The sequence below is a fragment of the Tasmannia lanceolata genome, unplaced genomic scaffold (assembly GCF_043159265.1).
Source record: "Tasmannia lanceolata isolate RefF3 unplaced genomic scaffold, GAP_Taslan_0.1 ptg000012l, whole genome shotgun sequence".
NCBI lineage: Eukaryota > Viridiplantae > Streptophyta > Magnoliopsida > Canellales > Winteraceae > Tasmannia > Tasmannia lanceolata.
Window position 1 is genome coordinate 30,170,759 of NW_027518689.1, and position 18,281 is coordinate 30,189,039.

Consider the following 18,281-nt stretch of genomic DNA (forward strand, 5'->3'; position numbering starts at 1 on the left):
AATATGACATGTGAAGTTACTGTCTAAGGCACAACACTACAAAGCAACACATTAGTCCATAGTGACTAATCAATTTGGGTTTGTTAGCATCAAAACAACAAGCAAAAGATGACTAGTTGAACCCATAGAGAACCTTGGGCTAACAATCTCCCCCTTTTTTATGATGGCAAACCAAATTGATTAAGAGGAAGGAGATACCAAAATAGATAGACAAATATTATAGAAATGAAGTTTAATACTCCCCCTCACTATATGCACAAGTGTAAATAGACAATATAAATCAAGTGATGCATATAAAATATGAACTACCTAATCAATTCCAAAATTCTCCCCCTTTTGGCAGCTACAAAAAGGGAGGTTTCAACAGTGAAAACTCAAAATATAATACCGAGATGTGCAATGAGCACTCCCCCTATCTACTTATCATGAATATAAGATGTTTAAAGTGAAACATGCATGATAAGAGTGAAGTAGTGTATGAAACTAAAGTAAGCACCCGTTTTTTTTATAAGGCAAGTAAACATAAGCAATTTAATCACAATCAAAGGGTATTTAGTAGTATGAGCATTCTAAACACAACCCTATGAAGCCTATGAACATACAAGATTTGACAGTTAAACACTCCTCCTAAATTTTTGTTATGCATACACAATAGAAGGCATAACAAGCAAAATGATTGAGAAGATATGACGTTGAAGGTTCTACTGGAAAACTATCATGAATATAGGATAATCAATCTTGAAATACAAGTGATAGAAATAGATAAACATAGAGATATAGATTGACAATTATAAAACATGCCTATGTTTAGTCAAATGAAAAGAGCTAAAGAGCTATATGGATTGGGCACATGCAACGCATATAAAAATACCACAAACTAATTCTATGGCCCTTGAGAACATGAATGATATGTCAATTTAAGCTCTCCAAATGCTTATCGTAAGAGATTTAACAAGAAAATTCAAGCACAGTTCATGATAAACAATTTCTTTTTTTTGTTATGTTTATACTGTAAGATTAACAAAGAAAGCTCAATTACAGGGGTAATGGATAATGTGAACACACTATAATGGTCCATATAAATATAAAGATAAGACAAGTAAGCTCTCCCACTAACTATTTGTCATTAGCCTTGGATAGAACATAAGAGTCAAGGCACGACAAGGTAAAATGGCTAAGGAGATGACAATAAGGGTTTAGCCAAAGATACTTATCATGGAGAATGGGTACAAATGTAATGTAAAGAACATAATAAGATAGTCTATTCATAGGAAATGAATTATTACAATGACACAAGACCCTATGAATGGAATTCTAAGAGATTTGCAAGATTAGACTTGGAAAGAGATACTTATCAATGGCAAAAATGATATACAACATGAGGCCATCCAAGATTAGTTTAAAACTTGAAAAAGATATGAAATTAAAGCACAAGTTAAGGGCTTTTGTCGATACCAAATATGAGAGATGTTCTCAGAATGTGGACACAAGACAAGCCCAACAGCACAAATGAAGCTATGTAGCTTCAAATGTGAGTACTTATCATATGTGAAGAGATATATGCTTGAGGAAACATATGATAAGTCCAAGATAGGACACATATAACATTAAAGCTCCCCCTTTATTATTGACTCATACATGGTGTGAATCCAAAAAGATGTCCTAAATATAGTCTCCAAGGGTCTTCATGTGAGTAATTGAAGGTGAACCCTTGGGCAACAATTGCATGTTTGCTACGGATCAAAATATTAAATGAAATCATGAGTTTACCCTAGCAAAAACATGCTCCCCTAAATATGTCAATATATATATATATATATATATATATATATACAAGACATATAAGACCGATCATGGTTTAGATGATGGCTAGAAGCCAAAGGAATTAGATATCTTAATTAAAGTGATGTTACTGTTCCTTCGAAAAAATGCATAGCACCTATTGAATAGTTTTTAACTTTAAGGTTTAACATCTTTACCATGCAGCTAATACCAATCAAGGGGTAGTAATGTACATATAGAGTGATATATAATAACACAGTTACGAAGATACCAAGGATAGCTAACGATAACAAGTATTATGAGACTCTATCCTAGAATAAGCAACTTTATCCTAGTGTGAAGACATGAAGATAACTAGTTCAATTTAATTTTTCTATAGAAACCAACTAGATCTTATTTGACATCAATTTTAGCCTAAAGCACATGTTTCTAGGTTATATATTTCACTTTTAGGCACAAGTTAGGCTATATGACCATAATCTCATGAAATGCAATTTTGAGTGTATTAAGGAATGCTTTCAAGTAGCTCAAACTTACATGATATATAGTGATCTAGTTTGAAAGTAGTGTAATTTTTTGATACACATAGATCACACATATATAATAGGCAAAATATATATCAATTTGAATCAACTCCCATTAGTTAAAGAGATTCAATAAATATAACAATTGATTTTCCCTCTTTAATAAAATTTCACTTGTTTGCATATTTTAAGATCTTAGAATTTTTTAAGACAAGTGAGGTCCACTCATAGTATTCATGTCAAATATATATAATCATATAAAGTTTAAAGACATGACTAGTTCAGTAAGAGGATAAGATAAATCATATAGATTTCTTATATTGAACCAATATCAACTTCTCTTTAGTTTTGAGGGATTAGCTCAAAAGCTAAGGATTTTTCAAGAGATTTTCACTAATGAGAGACACCTTAAACTTATAAGATACATACATATGGTGATCTAACTTGTAAATTTCAATATACATGGATCACCCATATAAACATCAATTTTGGTTCAAATATTTTTCATTAGATTGTCTTGATGGGGTTTGAGAGATATCAACATTTGATGTTTCCCCTTTCTTCAACATTTTTAGTATATTTATCATAGAGAATCAATAATCAACATAGATGGCAATCTCCATGAACTAGTCTCTAAAGTACATAGATTTAGCATGTTTGAAGCTTCCATTATTGCACTTTTGGTACATTTTGAAGGGTTTAAAAGATCAAAAAATCTTAGCATTTCCCTTATTTCAAAAGTTCATTATCACTTGTTTGTTTATTTCAAGTTTTTCTTGGAGTTCACCAAAACAAGTGATTTTCACTTAAATGTTTATTTATATCAAACATAGATGATCATATGAAGTTTATTAACATGATTAGTATTTACTAGTTCAATGAGTGGTTGAGATGAATCATATGAATTTTGCACATTAAACCTAACTTCAATATTGATTTTCCTTAAATGATATAAGATTTTAAGTTTTGAGGGATTCTTTCAATTAGTCAATGATTTATGAAAATTTAATCTTAGGATATATCTCTTATAACTAGGTAGATGAATTTTACATGATATCAACTAATAAGATTGAAAATTCATCAAGCTTAATCTTTGTAGGCATCCAAGTTCATATTTTGACCCATCTTAGTTCATTCAAATTTTAGAATTCATAACAGTGACTTCCTACGTCACAATTAAGCTTCAAATTTTAGATGCTTAACAGTGACTTCATAAAAGGAGTTGTTGGTGACACCAAAACTGGTAAGAAACTCATTCATGATGTTATGTATGTTCCTGGTTTAGCCTAAAATTTAATAAGTTTGGGACAATTAATGAAAAGAGAATTTTATGCCCACTTCGAATCCAAACAAATTTGATTCCACCATATCTAAGGAGTAGTCAAAGGAAGTAGGTGAGTCCGAGTAGGAAGAAATTCACTAAGAATTAGGGCCATATAACAATGGATCAATTCATCCAACAAGATCCGTTCGGATCGGACCAGGATTAATGGGATTGATCTGACGTCTTGCTAGGATGGTTGACTCCCGTTGCCGACAGATGTCCGTTTAATGATTAATTAAGAAGAGGGCACAAAACTAAAATGAAAATTAGCTTCACTTGTATTGTCATTTCTCTATCATATAGTGGTTTGAAAAGTATGGGCTGGTTACCAAAAGTTTGAGTGAATGAAGAAGAAACTTCTTACCCTGTTTAGACAGAAAGAGCTAGTAGAACTTACAAGTGCAAATGAAAACTCAAGTTTGGTCTTGTATGATAGTTAACAAAAGAAGACGTAACATTATTTCTGAATTTGTAAATGGATTTGCAATGGCTTTGTTGCACTATAGAAGATGATGCTGAAAGAAAAAACAAAAGGAAAAAAAATTGAGGCTGATATTATTTCCAACATTTCTCAGCTGTATCCAGTGTTTTATTGGTCTACGGAAAGTTTTTTCATTGTTATTACATTAATGAGAGCTTCAATGGATCCAAATATAGGTCTTTCTCTATTTTGAACAAATTAGGACTTGTTATTTCTTTACTCATGGATTGTAGACTTCAAGAAGTTGTTAACATATATTAAAAAATAGTGGGTTTTCAACTTGAACTGTCACTTAATTTTATGTCTATATATTCATTTCCAATTATTCTGACAATAACTGATTTGCATGCAGCCTTGGAAGTATGAAACCGCACAAATGGCAAACAAGATTGAGCTTCTTGAAGTCTCGAAGCGGTGCAAGGACTATCTTGGAATTTTCATATATAAACTACAAATGATATTTCTAGATTTCATGTCAGGGTATTGTGTTTTTTGAGCTTTGAACTTGGAATCTTGAATATTTTTCCAGGAAGCTTTTAGGAGAAAATTTGGAATCATGTCCAATAGAAGAGCTGCAACAAATAGAGAACCAGCTGGAGAGAAGCCTAACCAATATCAGAGGAAGAAAGGTAAATCATAGATTGAATGTCTCTCAGAACCCAAAAAATCATTTTGAAAATTTGCATGTAACACCCAAACCTATTGACAACCTTGGTTTTGTGTTTCCATCAGACTCAAATATTTACGGAGCAGATTGAGCAACTCAAAGAAAAGGTAAATGATAGCTTAGAGATTCTGAAATGTACGCACTCTAAACTTTTTTGCAAGGGAGTCAAATAAAAGCATGTCTTCACATATGACTTCTCATGCTGTAATAGTTACGATTGCTAACTGCCTTTTTTATCAAAAGCAGGAGAGAAGTCTAGAGGAGCAAAATGCAATATTATCGAAGAAGGTGAATGATAAGTTGATATAGATCTCTTTTCATGACCCCATATTATGGAATGAAGCTAATTGATTTTGCATAGATTCATTTTCAGTGTGAGATACACTCACAAGAACAATCTACCAGTGAGAGAGAAATTGTGCCCTATGAGCAAAGTACTCAACATCATGATGTGGAGACTGAATTGTACATTGGAAGGCCTGAAAGTGGAAGGACACTCTACCCCCAACAAAGATGATGTGTGATATGATCCTGCAAAATTCAACTACTATTCAAAACATTCAAGCAAGGCTAATTTTTGCCCAGGTATAAATAAATGCACAAGTATGTGTATTAGAACCAATACTAGATATAACTTAGCGTGTGAGATAATTGTACTGTATCATTGTTAACTTGCTTGGAAGGTGAAAAAATTCCAAATTTGGAGGACTCTTTTATGAGAATTTATATGCGGCGTGGGTGTGAAGTCCAGTATTTTTTAAAAAGTACAGGATGGTCCTAATTGTTCATTTGTTAGGCCACAACATAAATAGGCAGTACCCAGAAAATCATTTCTACAAGATGATCCTAACCCTCCGATATGTAGAGAGACTATACAATATAGAAACCTCTATCGATCTAAGGGTTAGGATCATCATCTGAAGATGATTTATGGGATACAACATGTTTAAGTTGTGGCCCTACAAATTAACGGTTTGGATCATCCTATGAAGTGGATCCACTACTTTTTGAAAAATAGTAGACTTCTAGTGCACACATCATATTATATCTCCAAAAAGGATGACTTCTTGGTTTGCTGATAGCAATGCTGTCGCTGCTAATTTTGTAGCCAAAGTCTAATCCCATTTTTCTTTTACAAAAATAGAGAACTTGTTAGAACAAAAAAAGAATACATTACAAAGGGCTAAATTGCCCCATAACAATAACCTCTCTGCAAGCAAATCTTAGCAAGTGAATTAATAATTACATCAGCCTTCAGAAACATGATCAAAGATAAATTTGAGTTTTTGACAAACATACTATTTCGATAAATCGAATTTGCAAATCTCCAAGGCATGATACTGAAAGCAATCCTTAGGGTTGTAGAGAGATAACAAGAAGTGAAATTCTTGCAAGTGCTTAGAAAAGCTTTTCTTTTGTCCACTAAAAACTCCATTACAGATGTTTGCTGGACTTTAAATAGAGAAATGCATGACAAAAAACATTCAAGCTTGCCCATTACAAGTTTAGCAACTTACAAGCATCATAAATAGCTTAGAAACTTCGAAACATTGATTAGTCAAAGACCTATGGGCACAGTCTACTAAATTAGCCATAACTCTCCAGCCACTTGGCCAAATTAAGATCTTAATTATCAATTGGAAACAACAAAGAAAGGTCTACAACTTTATAGTTTATCATTTTTCATGATTTTGCTACTTAATAGGCCAAAAATATGTCAGAAGCTTGTAACGGGAACGCACCTGGATCATCAAGTTATCAACTTTAACACTGTTGTCTCATTGAATTCCATTTTTATCTATAATTTTCCTCCAAGAAGCTTAGTTCGTGTTCGTTTAAGATTATGGCAACCAATTGAGACTGCCCAGCCAATTATTGGACTCAAAATTTCATTTAAATTTGAGTCAAATAATCAATTTGGCACTCACCATTAGTTGTCATAATCTTAAACGAATAGGGCCTTAATGATTACCAATCCAAGCAATTAAAGACACTTGAATACCAAGCGAGCAACAATCAAAATTCAATTTCAAACAAGCAAATGTGGTTTTCACTAAGCATTCTTCCATTTTTGAAACATAATCCTCTAGGATATGTTGATTTTGCAATCTAGAGAAAAATTTCACTAATCAAGAAATGCAGAAAGATTACAATAGACTCCTAAATTGATAAGTCACTTATCGATTCCTAATCTCTTCCCTTGCAACCCTTTCCACAATCCCTTCTTAATCTCCTCTCTTGTGGAAAACAGAAGATAATATAAAGCTCTCTTACCTCTCATGAAAACGAAATTATAAAATCTAAATTTGCAATTTTTCCCTAAAAATTCTATAAATAGGGGGTAGAAGATTCAGATTTCATCAGATCCAAACTAGACCAAAAACCCTTTGGATTTTCTTAGTTTTTTATTTTCCCAGAAAATATCTTCCGATATGCTTTAACTTCTTTTACAACCAAAGAGAAGGAGTAGAGATAGAAATACTCGAAGGGCCTGCTATCTCTGGGCATCGGCATTCTGCCGAATTTCCAAGACTCGTAGTGATACCACCATACGAGTGCTTTAATGTGGGGGCCGATTTTTTACCGAGCGTGCGGGGCGTGAGGGGATCACCACATCGGGTTCTCTAGGAGTGTTAATTGATCTGCGTTTTTTGTAAACTCGTGATCGCGGTCCTGATTTCTCAAGAAAGAGAAACTCAGAGTCGTCACCTAGGTTGAGGCTTAGGACCCGTGCTTGTTCTTCCGATGAAAAGGGGATAGTTACCAGAGTTTCTGAAATACTCAAGAGGGGGGGTGAATTGATTTTAACACTAAATTAGCCCTTTTGAAAAATTACCTATGAACCCTAATTGGAATTTTTCTTCACTTAATTAAATATTTGGTTAGTGCAAATATAATTGAAAGCAAAATGAAATGCCAAACCAAAAACAATAATGAAAGTGCAAGACAAGAAAGAACACACTGATGTATAGTGGTTCGAGCAAAGCCCTACTCCACTCTTCTTAAGATCGTCCTTAAGGATTTCCACTATTGGAGACCTCCACGATGCCCGGCTCCGAGGCGGTTACACTTCCAAGGGATATTAAATGAGGATGCCCTTACACCTTTACAAAGACTCTCCTTCTCCGCCGAGTTCTAAGCGGTTGCTCTCTAGGGAATTAAAAAAGGAATGCCCTAGCCACCTATACAAGAAGTGAAGATTGAATAGCTTGGCTTCTTCTTGAAAGCTTGATGCTCTTTGTAGATCCTTGATTGCTCTTCAATGATGGTAGTTGCAAGTGAAAGCTCTAAGTGTCCCAACTCAAGAAATTTGTAAGTGCAAAGCAAGTTTGGGAAGAAAACAAAATATCAAGCACAAATATATTGCAAGTTTTGTTTGATGCTCAAGTATATTTTTAAAATGATCAAGAGAGAGGAAAAAATCCTCTAGATGTTGTATTTATAATCTCTCAAGAGAATATGACCGTTTGGGGGTGGAAATATCAAATTTCACAAATTAATTCAAATCCCAACGGCTATATTCTTACTTGTCGCGAGGTTCTCGGAGTTCCGAGAACCATTCTCGGAGCTCCGAGAAAACGGCCAGAAGAACAAAATATTCTACTGGATCATTTCTCGGAGTTCCGAGAAAATGGCCAGAAGCTACTGGACCATTTCTCGGAGTTCCGAGAGAACTCTCGGAGTTCCGAGCTCGGAGCTCCGAGAAAAATCTCGGAGTTCCGAGAAGCCTAAAAATCTGTATATTTTGAGATTTTATTTCTTGTTTGATTTTTGGCTGTTGGAACTCAACTCCTATGATAATTATGGAATGTTTATGAGGGTCCCAACATGTTGGTCCACCACATAATCATTCACTAAACCGTTGAAGTTCTTTAAGTGTTGTGTGAAAATAATTTTGGAAAACACTTTGAAAACGTTTTGCCTTGACTTGAAAATCTAAAGAGAATGGATGTACAATGATACCTATGCAACCTTCAATTCCTCTTTAGCTTTGGTCTTCAATTGATCTTCCATCTTTGTATGCTTGCTTGAGTGATGATGTGAGCTCCACTTAGCTCCTTTGACTCTTGTTGGGTACATCTTCAAGCATGACCATGTTGTGTGTTGGTTTCTTCAATGATCAATCCTATCTTAAACACAACACTTCAAAGCAAATTGATTAGTATTCAAAAACACAATCAATTATGTTTAGAATCATCAAAACAAGATTGGAGAGTAGACCCTTGGGCTTACAATCTCCCCCTTTTTGATGATGACAAACAAAATTGATTATGAGGTGTGTGTGGAGTGACATAGTAGGCAAGTGAATACTGAAACTCCCCCTCAATATATGCACACAGATAAATGATACAAGTTATAAACATGTGGTGCATATAGTCAATTAAATAGATAATCAATGTCAAACCTTCTCCCCCTTTTGTCATCGACAGAACAGGTGTAAAAAAAAATTTAGGAGTAGATAACTCCCCCTAAATCAATGCTTATGGTATAAAAATATATAATCAAGTAATACACATATACCTGTTCATGATCGAGATGTTGACATACGTCAAAATGTTAGGTATTTTAATTAAAGTGAAGGTACCTCTCCAACTTAGAGAACTAAGAAGGCTAAGAGTACCAATTGAGTGATTTTTAAGATGAAAAATTTGACATCTCATTCATGCAGATACTACCAAACAAAGATGATATATATAAATACTATATAGATAAGCTGGTGAAAGGCACAAAGTATTTATTTGGCAATTTCTTTAACTTGATCCGCACTCCATATGTTTAAGGCACTTCGGATATAGCAAATTCTATCATCACTAAGGGGTTTTGTAAAGATATCCGCTAATTGATCTTCAGTGTTGATATATTTTAAGCAAATATCCCCTTTTTGTGAGTGATCTCTGATGAAGTGGTGTCTAATCTCAATGTGTTTTGTTCTTGAGTGTTGTATGGGGTTCTTTGTTAAGCTTATAGCACTAGTATTGTCACATTGGATGAGAATATTTTCCATTTTGATTGCATAGTCCATCAATGTGCTTTTCATCCATAGGACTTGAGCACAGCAAGCTCCAGCTGCCACATATTCTGCTTCTGTTGTTGACAGACTTACTGAATTTTGCTTCTTGTTAAACCATGAAACAAGTGATTTACCCAAGAATTGGCAAGTCCCACTAGTGCTTTTCCTATCTACTCTACATCCAGCAAAGTCTGCATCTGAATATCCGATGAGAGTGAAGGAAGATGATCTTTCATACCACAGTCCTAGACTTTGGGTTCCTCTTAAGTACTTGAAGATCTTCTTAACTGCTGATAGGTGAGACTCTTTAGGATCCGATTGAAATCGAGCACAGAGACAGACAGTAAACATAATGTCTGGTCTGCTGGCTGTCAAATAGAGCAAACTACCTATCATACCCCTATACAATTTCTGATCCACAGATTTGCCAAATTCATCCTTTTCTAGCTTAGCAGTAGTACTCATGGGAATTCTTGATGTCTTACTGCTATCCATGCCATACTTTTTTAATAACTCCTTTGTTTATTTTTCTTGATTTAAAAATATTCCATTTTTGTATTGTTTAATTTGGAGTCCTAAGAAATACGTTAACTCACCCATCATGCTCATTTCAAATTCATTTTTCATTAAAGTTGCAAATTCATCACACAATTTTTGATTAGTTGAGCCACAGATGGTATCATCCACATAGATCTGAACAAGGAGGATATCTTGATTTTCTCTTTTAATAAACAATGTTTTATCCACCTTTCCCATCTCAAATCCTTTTTCAACCAAGAAAGTGCAAAGCCTCTCATACCAAGCTCTAGGAGCTCGCTTTAATCCATATAAAGCTTTATCAAGCCTGAAGACATGATTTGGATGTTTGAAGTCTTCAAAACCTGGAGGTTGCTCAACATACACTTCCTCTTGGATATAGCCATTTAGGAAGGCACTTTTGACATCCATTTGATATAGTTTAAATCCTTTATGAGATGCATATGCCAAGAGTATCCTAATAGCCTCCATACGGGCAACAGGAGCAAATGTCTCATCATAGTCTATACCCTCCTCCTGATTGTACCCTTGGGCTACCAACCTAGCTTTATTTCTAGTGATAATTCTATTTTCATCCAATTTATTTCTATCCATCTCGTGCCAATGACTGGATGATCAGTAGGTCTAGGCACTAGCCTCCACACCTTGTTCCTTTCGAATTGACTTAACTCTTCTTGCATGGCCATCAACCAATATTCATCATTTTCACCTTCCTTGATGGATTTTGGTTCTAATTCGGATAGGAACGCCAAGTTGTTGCTCACACTACGATAGTATGATCTAGTTCTCACTGGCGATGTGGCATCACCTAAAGTTTGGGATTCAGGATGATCTACCAATGTTCTCCTATCCCTAGGTAATGAGTTGTCATTTTCATTTTCTACTTCCTCACTAGGTAGTGTATGACTTGTAGATGCATGAGGAGGAGCACTCAATTTTGGAAAAAGATGTTCAATGGGTTCATCCTCATCATGTGGCATTTCTTGAGGTGTTGGCTCTCTTTCATCAAATGTCACATGCATGGATTCTTCTACCACTAGGGTTCTCCTATTAATTACTCTATATGCCTTGCTATGAGAAGAATACCCTAAGAATATTCCATCATTCGACTTTCTATCAAATTTGTGTAGATTATCTTTGATGTTTAAAATGAAGCATTTACATCCAAACACTCTAAAATAGCTTATATTTGGTTTCAAGTTTTTCCAAAGCTCATATGGTGTTTTCTTAGAAATTGGCCTTAAATATACCCTGTTTATGATATAGCAAGCGGTGCTAACCGCTTCCGCCCAAAAATATCTAGGGAGATCATTTTCATGCAACATTGTTCTAGCCATTTCTTGGAGAGTTCGATTCTTTTTTTCTACTACTCCATTTTGTTGAGGTGTTCTAGGTGCAGAAAAATTATGTTTTATGCCATGTTCATTACAATAAGTGTCAAAATGTACATTTTCAAATTCCGTTCCATGATCACTTCTAATGTAAGAGATAGCAATACCTCTTTCATTTTGTATTTGATTGCATAATATAAGGAAGTTTTCATAAGTTTAATCTTTGTGTGCTAGAAATATAACCCAAGTAAATCGTGAGTAGTCATCCACAACTACAAACACGTACCTCTTTCCACCTAGGCTACTAGTCTTCATTGGTCCAAAAAGATCCATATGAAGTAGCTCTAAGGGGTAGGAAGTTGAAATCATATTTTTAGGTGCAAATGAGCTCTTTAATTGTTTTCCTAATTGACAAGTTCTACAAATGTGATCTTTGGTGTATTTGAACTTAGGCAATCCTCTAACAATTTCTTTTGAAGAGAGCGTCGAAATGAGATCCATTCCGGCATGACCCAACCTCCTATGCCATAGCCAAGAATCCTCACTAATGGCATTAAGACAAGTCACATTTTGGAGTCTAAGATCATCTAGTCCAATTGTGTAAATGTTATTGTCTCTAGAACCTATGAATTTTACTTCTCCATCTATCTTATTTTTAATAATGTATTTATCGGGATTGAAGACAACTTCAAAACCATTATCAGATAATTGACTAATGCTAATAAGATTATGGGACAAGCCATCAACAAAGAGTACATCATGTATGGGAGAGGTAGAGTTACCTATGGTGCCTTCACCTTTGACTTTTCCTTTCTTATCATCTCCAAAGGTAACTTCTCCACCATCCTTGAGTGATAGCAATGCGAATTGAGTAAGGTCTCCAGTCATGTGTCTAGAGCATCCACTATCAAGGTACCATGTGTTCCTCTTATTGTGGCTTTTAAGGCATACCTACATATGAATAGGCAAGTGAGATCCCTTAGGTACCCAAATCTTCCTAATCTTGCTATGTTCATTTATTTTCACTTTAGAGTTCAACTTGATCTTATCTTGTTTAGCATGCAAGCAAGCTACCTTATAATGACCTTCTAGACCACAATAAAAGCGAATTTTGGTACCGCTAGAATAAACCTTTTCAAGTTTGTTTTTATAGTTAGATATTGTGGTATTCCATTTATGTCCAAGTCCACTTTTGTCACTTGACATTCTTTGAAGATTAACAAGCTTATCCAATTTCAATGAACTATTTTCAAATTTTTCAAAAAGTTTCTTTAGTTCATCATATTCAAAGGATAGTCTACCATTTTCATGCTTTAGCTTGTTGTTTTCATTAGAAAGTTCTTGTCGGTTTTCGTTTAAGATTTTGATAGAAGCATTTAACTCATGAATTTCTACTTTGTATTTTTCATTTTTATCATCTAAAAATTCATGATCTTTCTTTAACCAACCAAATTCTTTTGTCATGTTAGCAAGAGAATTTTAAAGTGATGCAATTTTATCAAATTGAATTTCAAGTTCATCATTTGCATTTTGTAAGGAATCAAGAACTTCTTTTAAAACAATGACATCATTTAAAGTGTTTACCTCGTTATTGTCGTTTGTTGAGGCCATGAAGCACACATTCCTTGCCATCAAGCAATCTTCGCCATCATTTTGTTCGCCTTCGCTTTCAATTTCCTCATCCCACGTAGCGGTCATTCATTTCTTGCCTTTTCTTCTCTTGAAGCGGTTGTTTGAAGTAGGTTCATTGTTGAGTGGACAATCCGGGCGAATGTGTCCAAGCTTCTTGCAACCGTAGCATCGGGGTTGAGAAGATCCATCACCAAGTTCTTCTTTCTTCTTGAATGGGGGATTTGTCCTTCTATTTCTCATGCCTCCCATGTTCCTTTGCAAGAATTTGATCCTTCTTGTTAGGAGGGCAACCTCATCTTCCATGTCTTCCTTTGCATCTTCATTTTCACCTACATTACATGCAAAAGCAATTCCTTTTCCTTTTTCAATTTTAGTTTCAATTTCGGGTGCTTTTGTTTTGAAAATCATTTCATGGGTGATCAATGACCCTATTAGTTCATCTAGGTTCAATGTGTTCATATCCTTCGCTTCGGTGATTGCGGAGGTTTTGGATTCCCAAGACAAAGGTAGGGACCTAAGGATTTTAGTCACTAAATCTCTATTGGAAAATTGTTTTCCAAGACCCCTTAGTCCATTTACAAGATTGGTGAATCTAGTGTACATGTCGGCAATTGTTTCATCGGGTGTCATTTGAAAGAGTTCATATTGCCGAAAAAGATGGTTCATTTTAGATTCTTTGACTTGATTGGTTCCTTCATGGGTGACTTCTAAGGTATCCCAAATTTCCTTAGCCGAATTCAAATTTGATACTCTATCGAATTCTCCGGGAGATAGAGCACAAATAAGGGAATTCATAGCTTTGGCATTATAATTTGAAGCTTGTTGTTCGGCTTCGGTCCAATCATTTAGGTTTCTTGTGGGTAATGTGTATTCATTATTAATGGCTCTCCACATTTGATAATCTTGGGTTAAAAAGATTTTCATTTTAGTTTTTCAAAAACCATAGTTTGTTCCATCAAAATAGGGTGGCCTAGTGTTTGAATAACCTTCATGGTGTTGAGGGTAGTTTGCAATTTTAGAATCTTTACTCTAGACCGGTTAGGGTTTTCTAAAAATTAGAGACGAGGCTTTGATACCAATTGAAATACTCAAGAGGGGGGGTGAATTGATTTTAACACTAAATTAGCCCTTTTGAAAAATTACCTATGAACCCTAATTGGAATTTTTCTTCACTTAATTAAATATTTGGTTAGTGCAAATATAATTGAAAGCAAAATGAAATGCCAAACCAAAAACAATAATGAAAGTGCAAGACAAGAAAGAACACACCGATGTATAGTGGTTCGGGCAAAGCCCTACTCCACTCTTCTTAAGATCGTCCTTAAGGATTTCCACTAGTGGAGACCTCCACGATGCCCGGCTCCGAGGCGGTTACACTTCCAAGGGATATTAAATGAGGATGCCCTTACACCTTTACAAAGACTCTCCTTCTCCGCCGAGTTCTAAGCGGTTGCTCTCTAGGGAATTAAAAAAGGAATGCCTTAGCCACCTATACAAGAAGTGAAGATTGAATAGCTTGGCTTCTTCTTGAAAGCTTGATGCTCTTTGTAGATCCTTGATTGCTCTTCAATGATAGTAGTTGCAAGTGAAAGCTATAAGTATCCCAACTCAAGAAATTTGCAAGTGCAAGGCAAGTTTGGGAAGAAAACAAAATATCAAGCACAAATAGATTGCAAGTTTTGTTTGATGCTCAAGTATATTTTCAAAATGATCAAGAGAGAGGAAAAAATCCTCTAGATGTTGTATTTATAATCTCTCAAGAGAATATGACCGTTTGGGGGTGGAAATATCAAATTTCACAAATTAATTCAAATCCCAACGGCTATATTCTTACTTGTCGCGAGGTTCTCGGAGTTCCGAGCTCGGAGCTCCGAGAAAAATCTCGGAGTTCCGAGAAGCCTAAAAATCTGTATATTTTGAGATTTTATTTCTTGTTTGATTTTTGGCTTTTGGAACTCAACTCCTATGATAATTATGGAATGTTTATGAGGGTCCCAACATGTTGGTCCACCACATAATCATTCACTAAACCGTTGAAGTTCTTTAAGTGTTGTGTGAAAATAATTTTGAAAAACACTTTGAAAATGTTTTGCCTTGACTTGAAAATCTAAAGAGAAGGGATGTACAATGATACCTATGCAACCTTCAATTCCTCTTTAGCTTTGGTCTTCAATTGATCTTCCATCTTTGTATGCTTGCTTGAGTGATGATGTGAGCTCCACTTAGCTCCTTTGACTCTTGTTGGGTACATCTTCAAGCATGACCATGTTGTGTGTTGGTTTCTTCAATGATCAATCCTATCTTAAACACAACACTTCAAAGCAAATTGATTAGTATTCAAAAACACAATCAATTATGTTTAGAATCATCAAAACAAGATTGGAGAGTAGACCCTTAGGCTTACAGTTTCGTTGGAGGAACAGTAACCAAAGTGGTTCTTTTGCTCTGGGCCTAGAACTTGTAATTTTGCTCTGTTTGTTAAGGCATAGTCCTTACAGATATCTGGGTAAGGGTTACGGTTACAATCGAGGAAGGTGTTAGGCACCCCTCTTGCCAGGGTGAATCTGGCCTCTTGACTTGATTTGGCATTTTTGAAGAATTTAATCAGGATAACTTATCCTTTTATCCTTTATTTGGATTACGCTTAATTCCAGAATGTAAATAAAATGAATTTACAAAAGAAAGAAAATAAGCAGTTGTTATCCTGATTGAGATCGTATGTTGTGATATGAGTCCCGAAAGATCTCACAGCTGACCACAATCAGGTTAACTAAATCAAACGGAAAAGACAGTACAGAAGGGAAAATAAACTCTGGGTTTATAATTCCCTCCGTTTGTCCAACACAATGGTGCGCCAGGGCTCTCGTCTCTGTCTCGTTTGTCTATGGTAGGACCAAAGACAGAGTGGTGGGATAAGGAAAGGGAACGTAGTCCTATTTACAAAGAGGAGAGGGGTTTACGTTAGAGGATCTAGGGCAAAAAAGAGCCATAAATCCCGTAACTACCTGCTCCTAGTTTTGTAATAGAAATGCAGAAAGCTGGGAAATAACTGTAAATTTACCAGAGGAGAGAGAGAGAGAGCGAGAGAGCTTGTCGAGAAATCGGCGGCATAACGACGCTGATTAGACGAAGGGGGCCCAACTGCATTAGTCTAGGGATCGTTTTGCACTTAAATAAAGACCATATAGCATCTTAGATGAAGTCATAGGATAATAAAATTTACTAAACTTGAGATAAATGATTTCTCTTAAACTGTTGAAACAGTCCATCAAGTCTAAATCAGTGTTCTAGATTTCTTAGGCATGTAGCTTAGTTTAAGCCACTGAACTACGTCGACTTTGATTCCAGTGAGGCTTGGGTACATAGGCAACTTAGATGCTGGGATGACATTTCATGCACGAGTCGGCCCTACATACTTCAGTAGGTTTTTTAGGATTTTATTTTGTTTATTTCTGTCTCACTTTTCAAACCCTAAATCAAATTGATCAAACTACTTAGGATGTTTTCCAAAATTAGATTCTAGGAGAACTTTCACATAGATCGAATCAAACCAATTTAAGAGAATCAAAAGACGCATCTAGGAATCACATCAAGATTATATTTTAGGGTGCATGCCACATATATCACATCAAAAGAGTTTAAATGAGCATTTTAAAAGAAATTCAAGATAGTTAACCTTTGGAATTGAAGACCGGATTATCAGGCAAGAATGGTGCATGTGGTGGTAATTCCCCATACATTCTATTCTCGTAATCAAGTAACGAATCTAGACTTCTGGGACCGCAGACCATTACAGTGTCACTTATGGGTCATAGGTCTCTTACCTAGGTGGCGACTCTGATTATTCTCTTTTGTGTGAAATTCGGGTTGCTTTAGTGATCCCAAGTACATAGAAAAGACGACTTATGTTAATAATAAAAAGGCACATGCCATTCGCTTGGGTACGAGAGACCAAGAGGGAGGCGGTTCGCGCCCCCCTCGCGGGATCGGGTCCCACAATAAGTTGTGATTGTGTGGAACATTCTTAAGGCTCCGTTTCTTTTAACGTAAAATGGACGTAAAAAAAATCTATTCTCATTTTTAGTGTAAAAATAGGCATAAAACACAATTTATTCTCATTTTTAGTGTAAAAATGGGTGTAAAATTTATTTTTGCACCAATTTTATGTCAAGAGAAATGGAGCATAAGTAAAAAAAATGAGCTTGAAACTTAATCTTTGACATCTTCTACATAGAAACTATAATTGAGGTGCACAAAATTGATGAGTTGTTTGCCCCCTTGGGGCAAATTCCTGGCTCCACCCCTGTCGGTGCCTAACACCTTCCCTGAATGTAACTGTGGGACCCGATCCCGCGAGAGGGGCGTTGCGCGTGACCCGCCTCTCTTGGTCTCTCGTACCCACGTGAATAGCGTGCCATTTTTTTATTATTAATTTAATTCATCTTTTCCATGAACTTTGGATCACTAAAGCAGTCCGAATTTCACGCAAAAGAGAATGACAGAGTCGCCACCTAGATGAGAGATCTAGGACCTATAATTGACCAGAAATCTAGATTCGTTATCTGATTACGAGAATGGAAGGTATGTGGAGTTACCACCACATGCACCATTCTTGCCCGATAATACGGTCTTCAATTCCAAAAGTTAACTCTCTTGAATTTCTTTTAAATGGCTCATTTAACTCTATATTAATGTGTGAAATATATGACATGCATCCTAAGATCTAATTTCAATGCATTTCCTAATGTGTATTTTGATTTTCTTAATTCATTTGGATTCAATCTATGTGAAAGTTCTCCTAAAATTCTAATTTGGGAAAAAGTCCTAAGTGATTTAATCAATTTTAATTTAAGGTTTTAAATGATGAAAGAAAATAAAAACTACCCTAAAAAACCCCACTGATTGTGTGTGGGGCCGACTCGTGATTGGTATGCCATCAATCATCCAATCTGCCTACGTACCCAAGCCTCATTGGGATCAGAGTCGACTTAG

The 18,281-nt window shown here is 35.5% G+C and overlaps 1 protein-coding gene across 3 annotated transcripts in view; it reads left to right on the forward strand.

Annotated features, from left to right (window-relative positions):
- Positions 1-5,504, forward strand: part of LOC143887178 (MADS-box protein SOC1-like) — a 114,477-nt gene extending 108,973 nt beyond the window's left edge. For 2 of the 3 annotated variants that reach the window (XM_077391280.1, XM_077391279.1), the window contains exons 4-8: positions 4,464-4,525; positions 4,641-4,740; positions 4,844-4,885; positions 5,025-5,066; positions 5,140-5,504. In XM_077391280.1, coding sequence (XP_077247395.1) covers positions 4,464-4,525; positions 4,641-4,740; positions 4,844-4,885; positions 5,025-5,066; positions 5,140-5,295 — 402 coding nt within the window. In that variant the 3' untranslated portion in view covers positions 5,296-5,504. The remainder of the gene's footprint in view (positions 1-4,463; positions 4,526-4,640; positions 4,741-4,843; positions 4,886-5,024; positions 5,067-5,139) is intronic. The other variant, XM_077391281.1, reaches the window with a different exon arrangement.
- Positions 5,505-18,281: the final 12,777 nt, after the last annotated feature.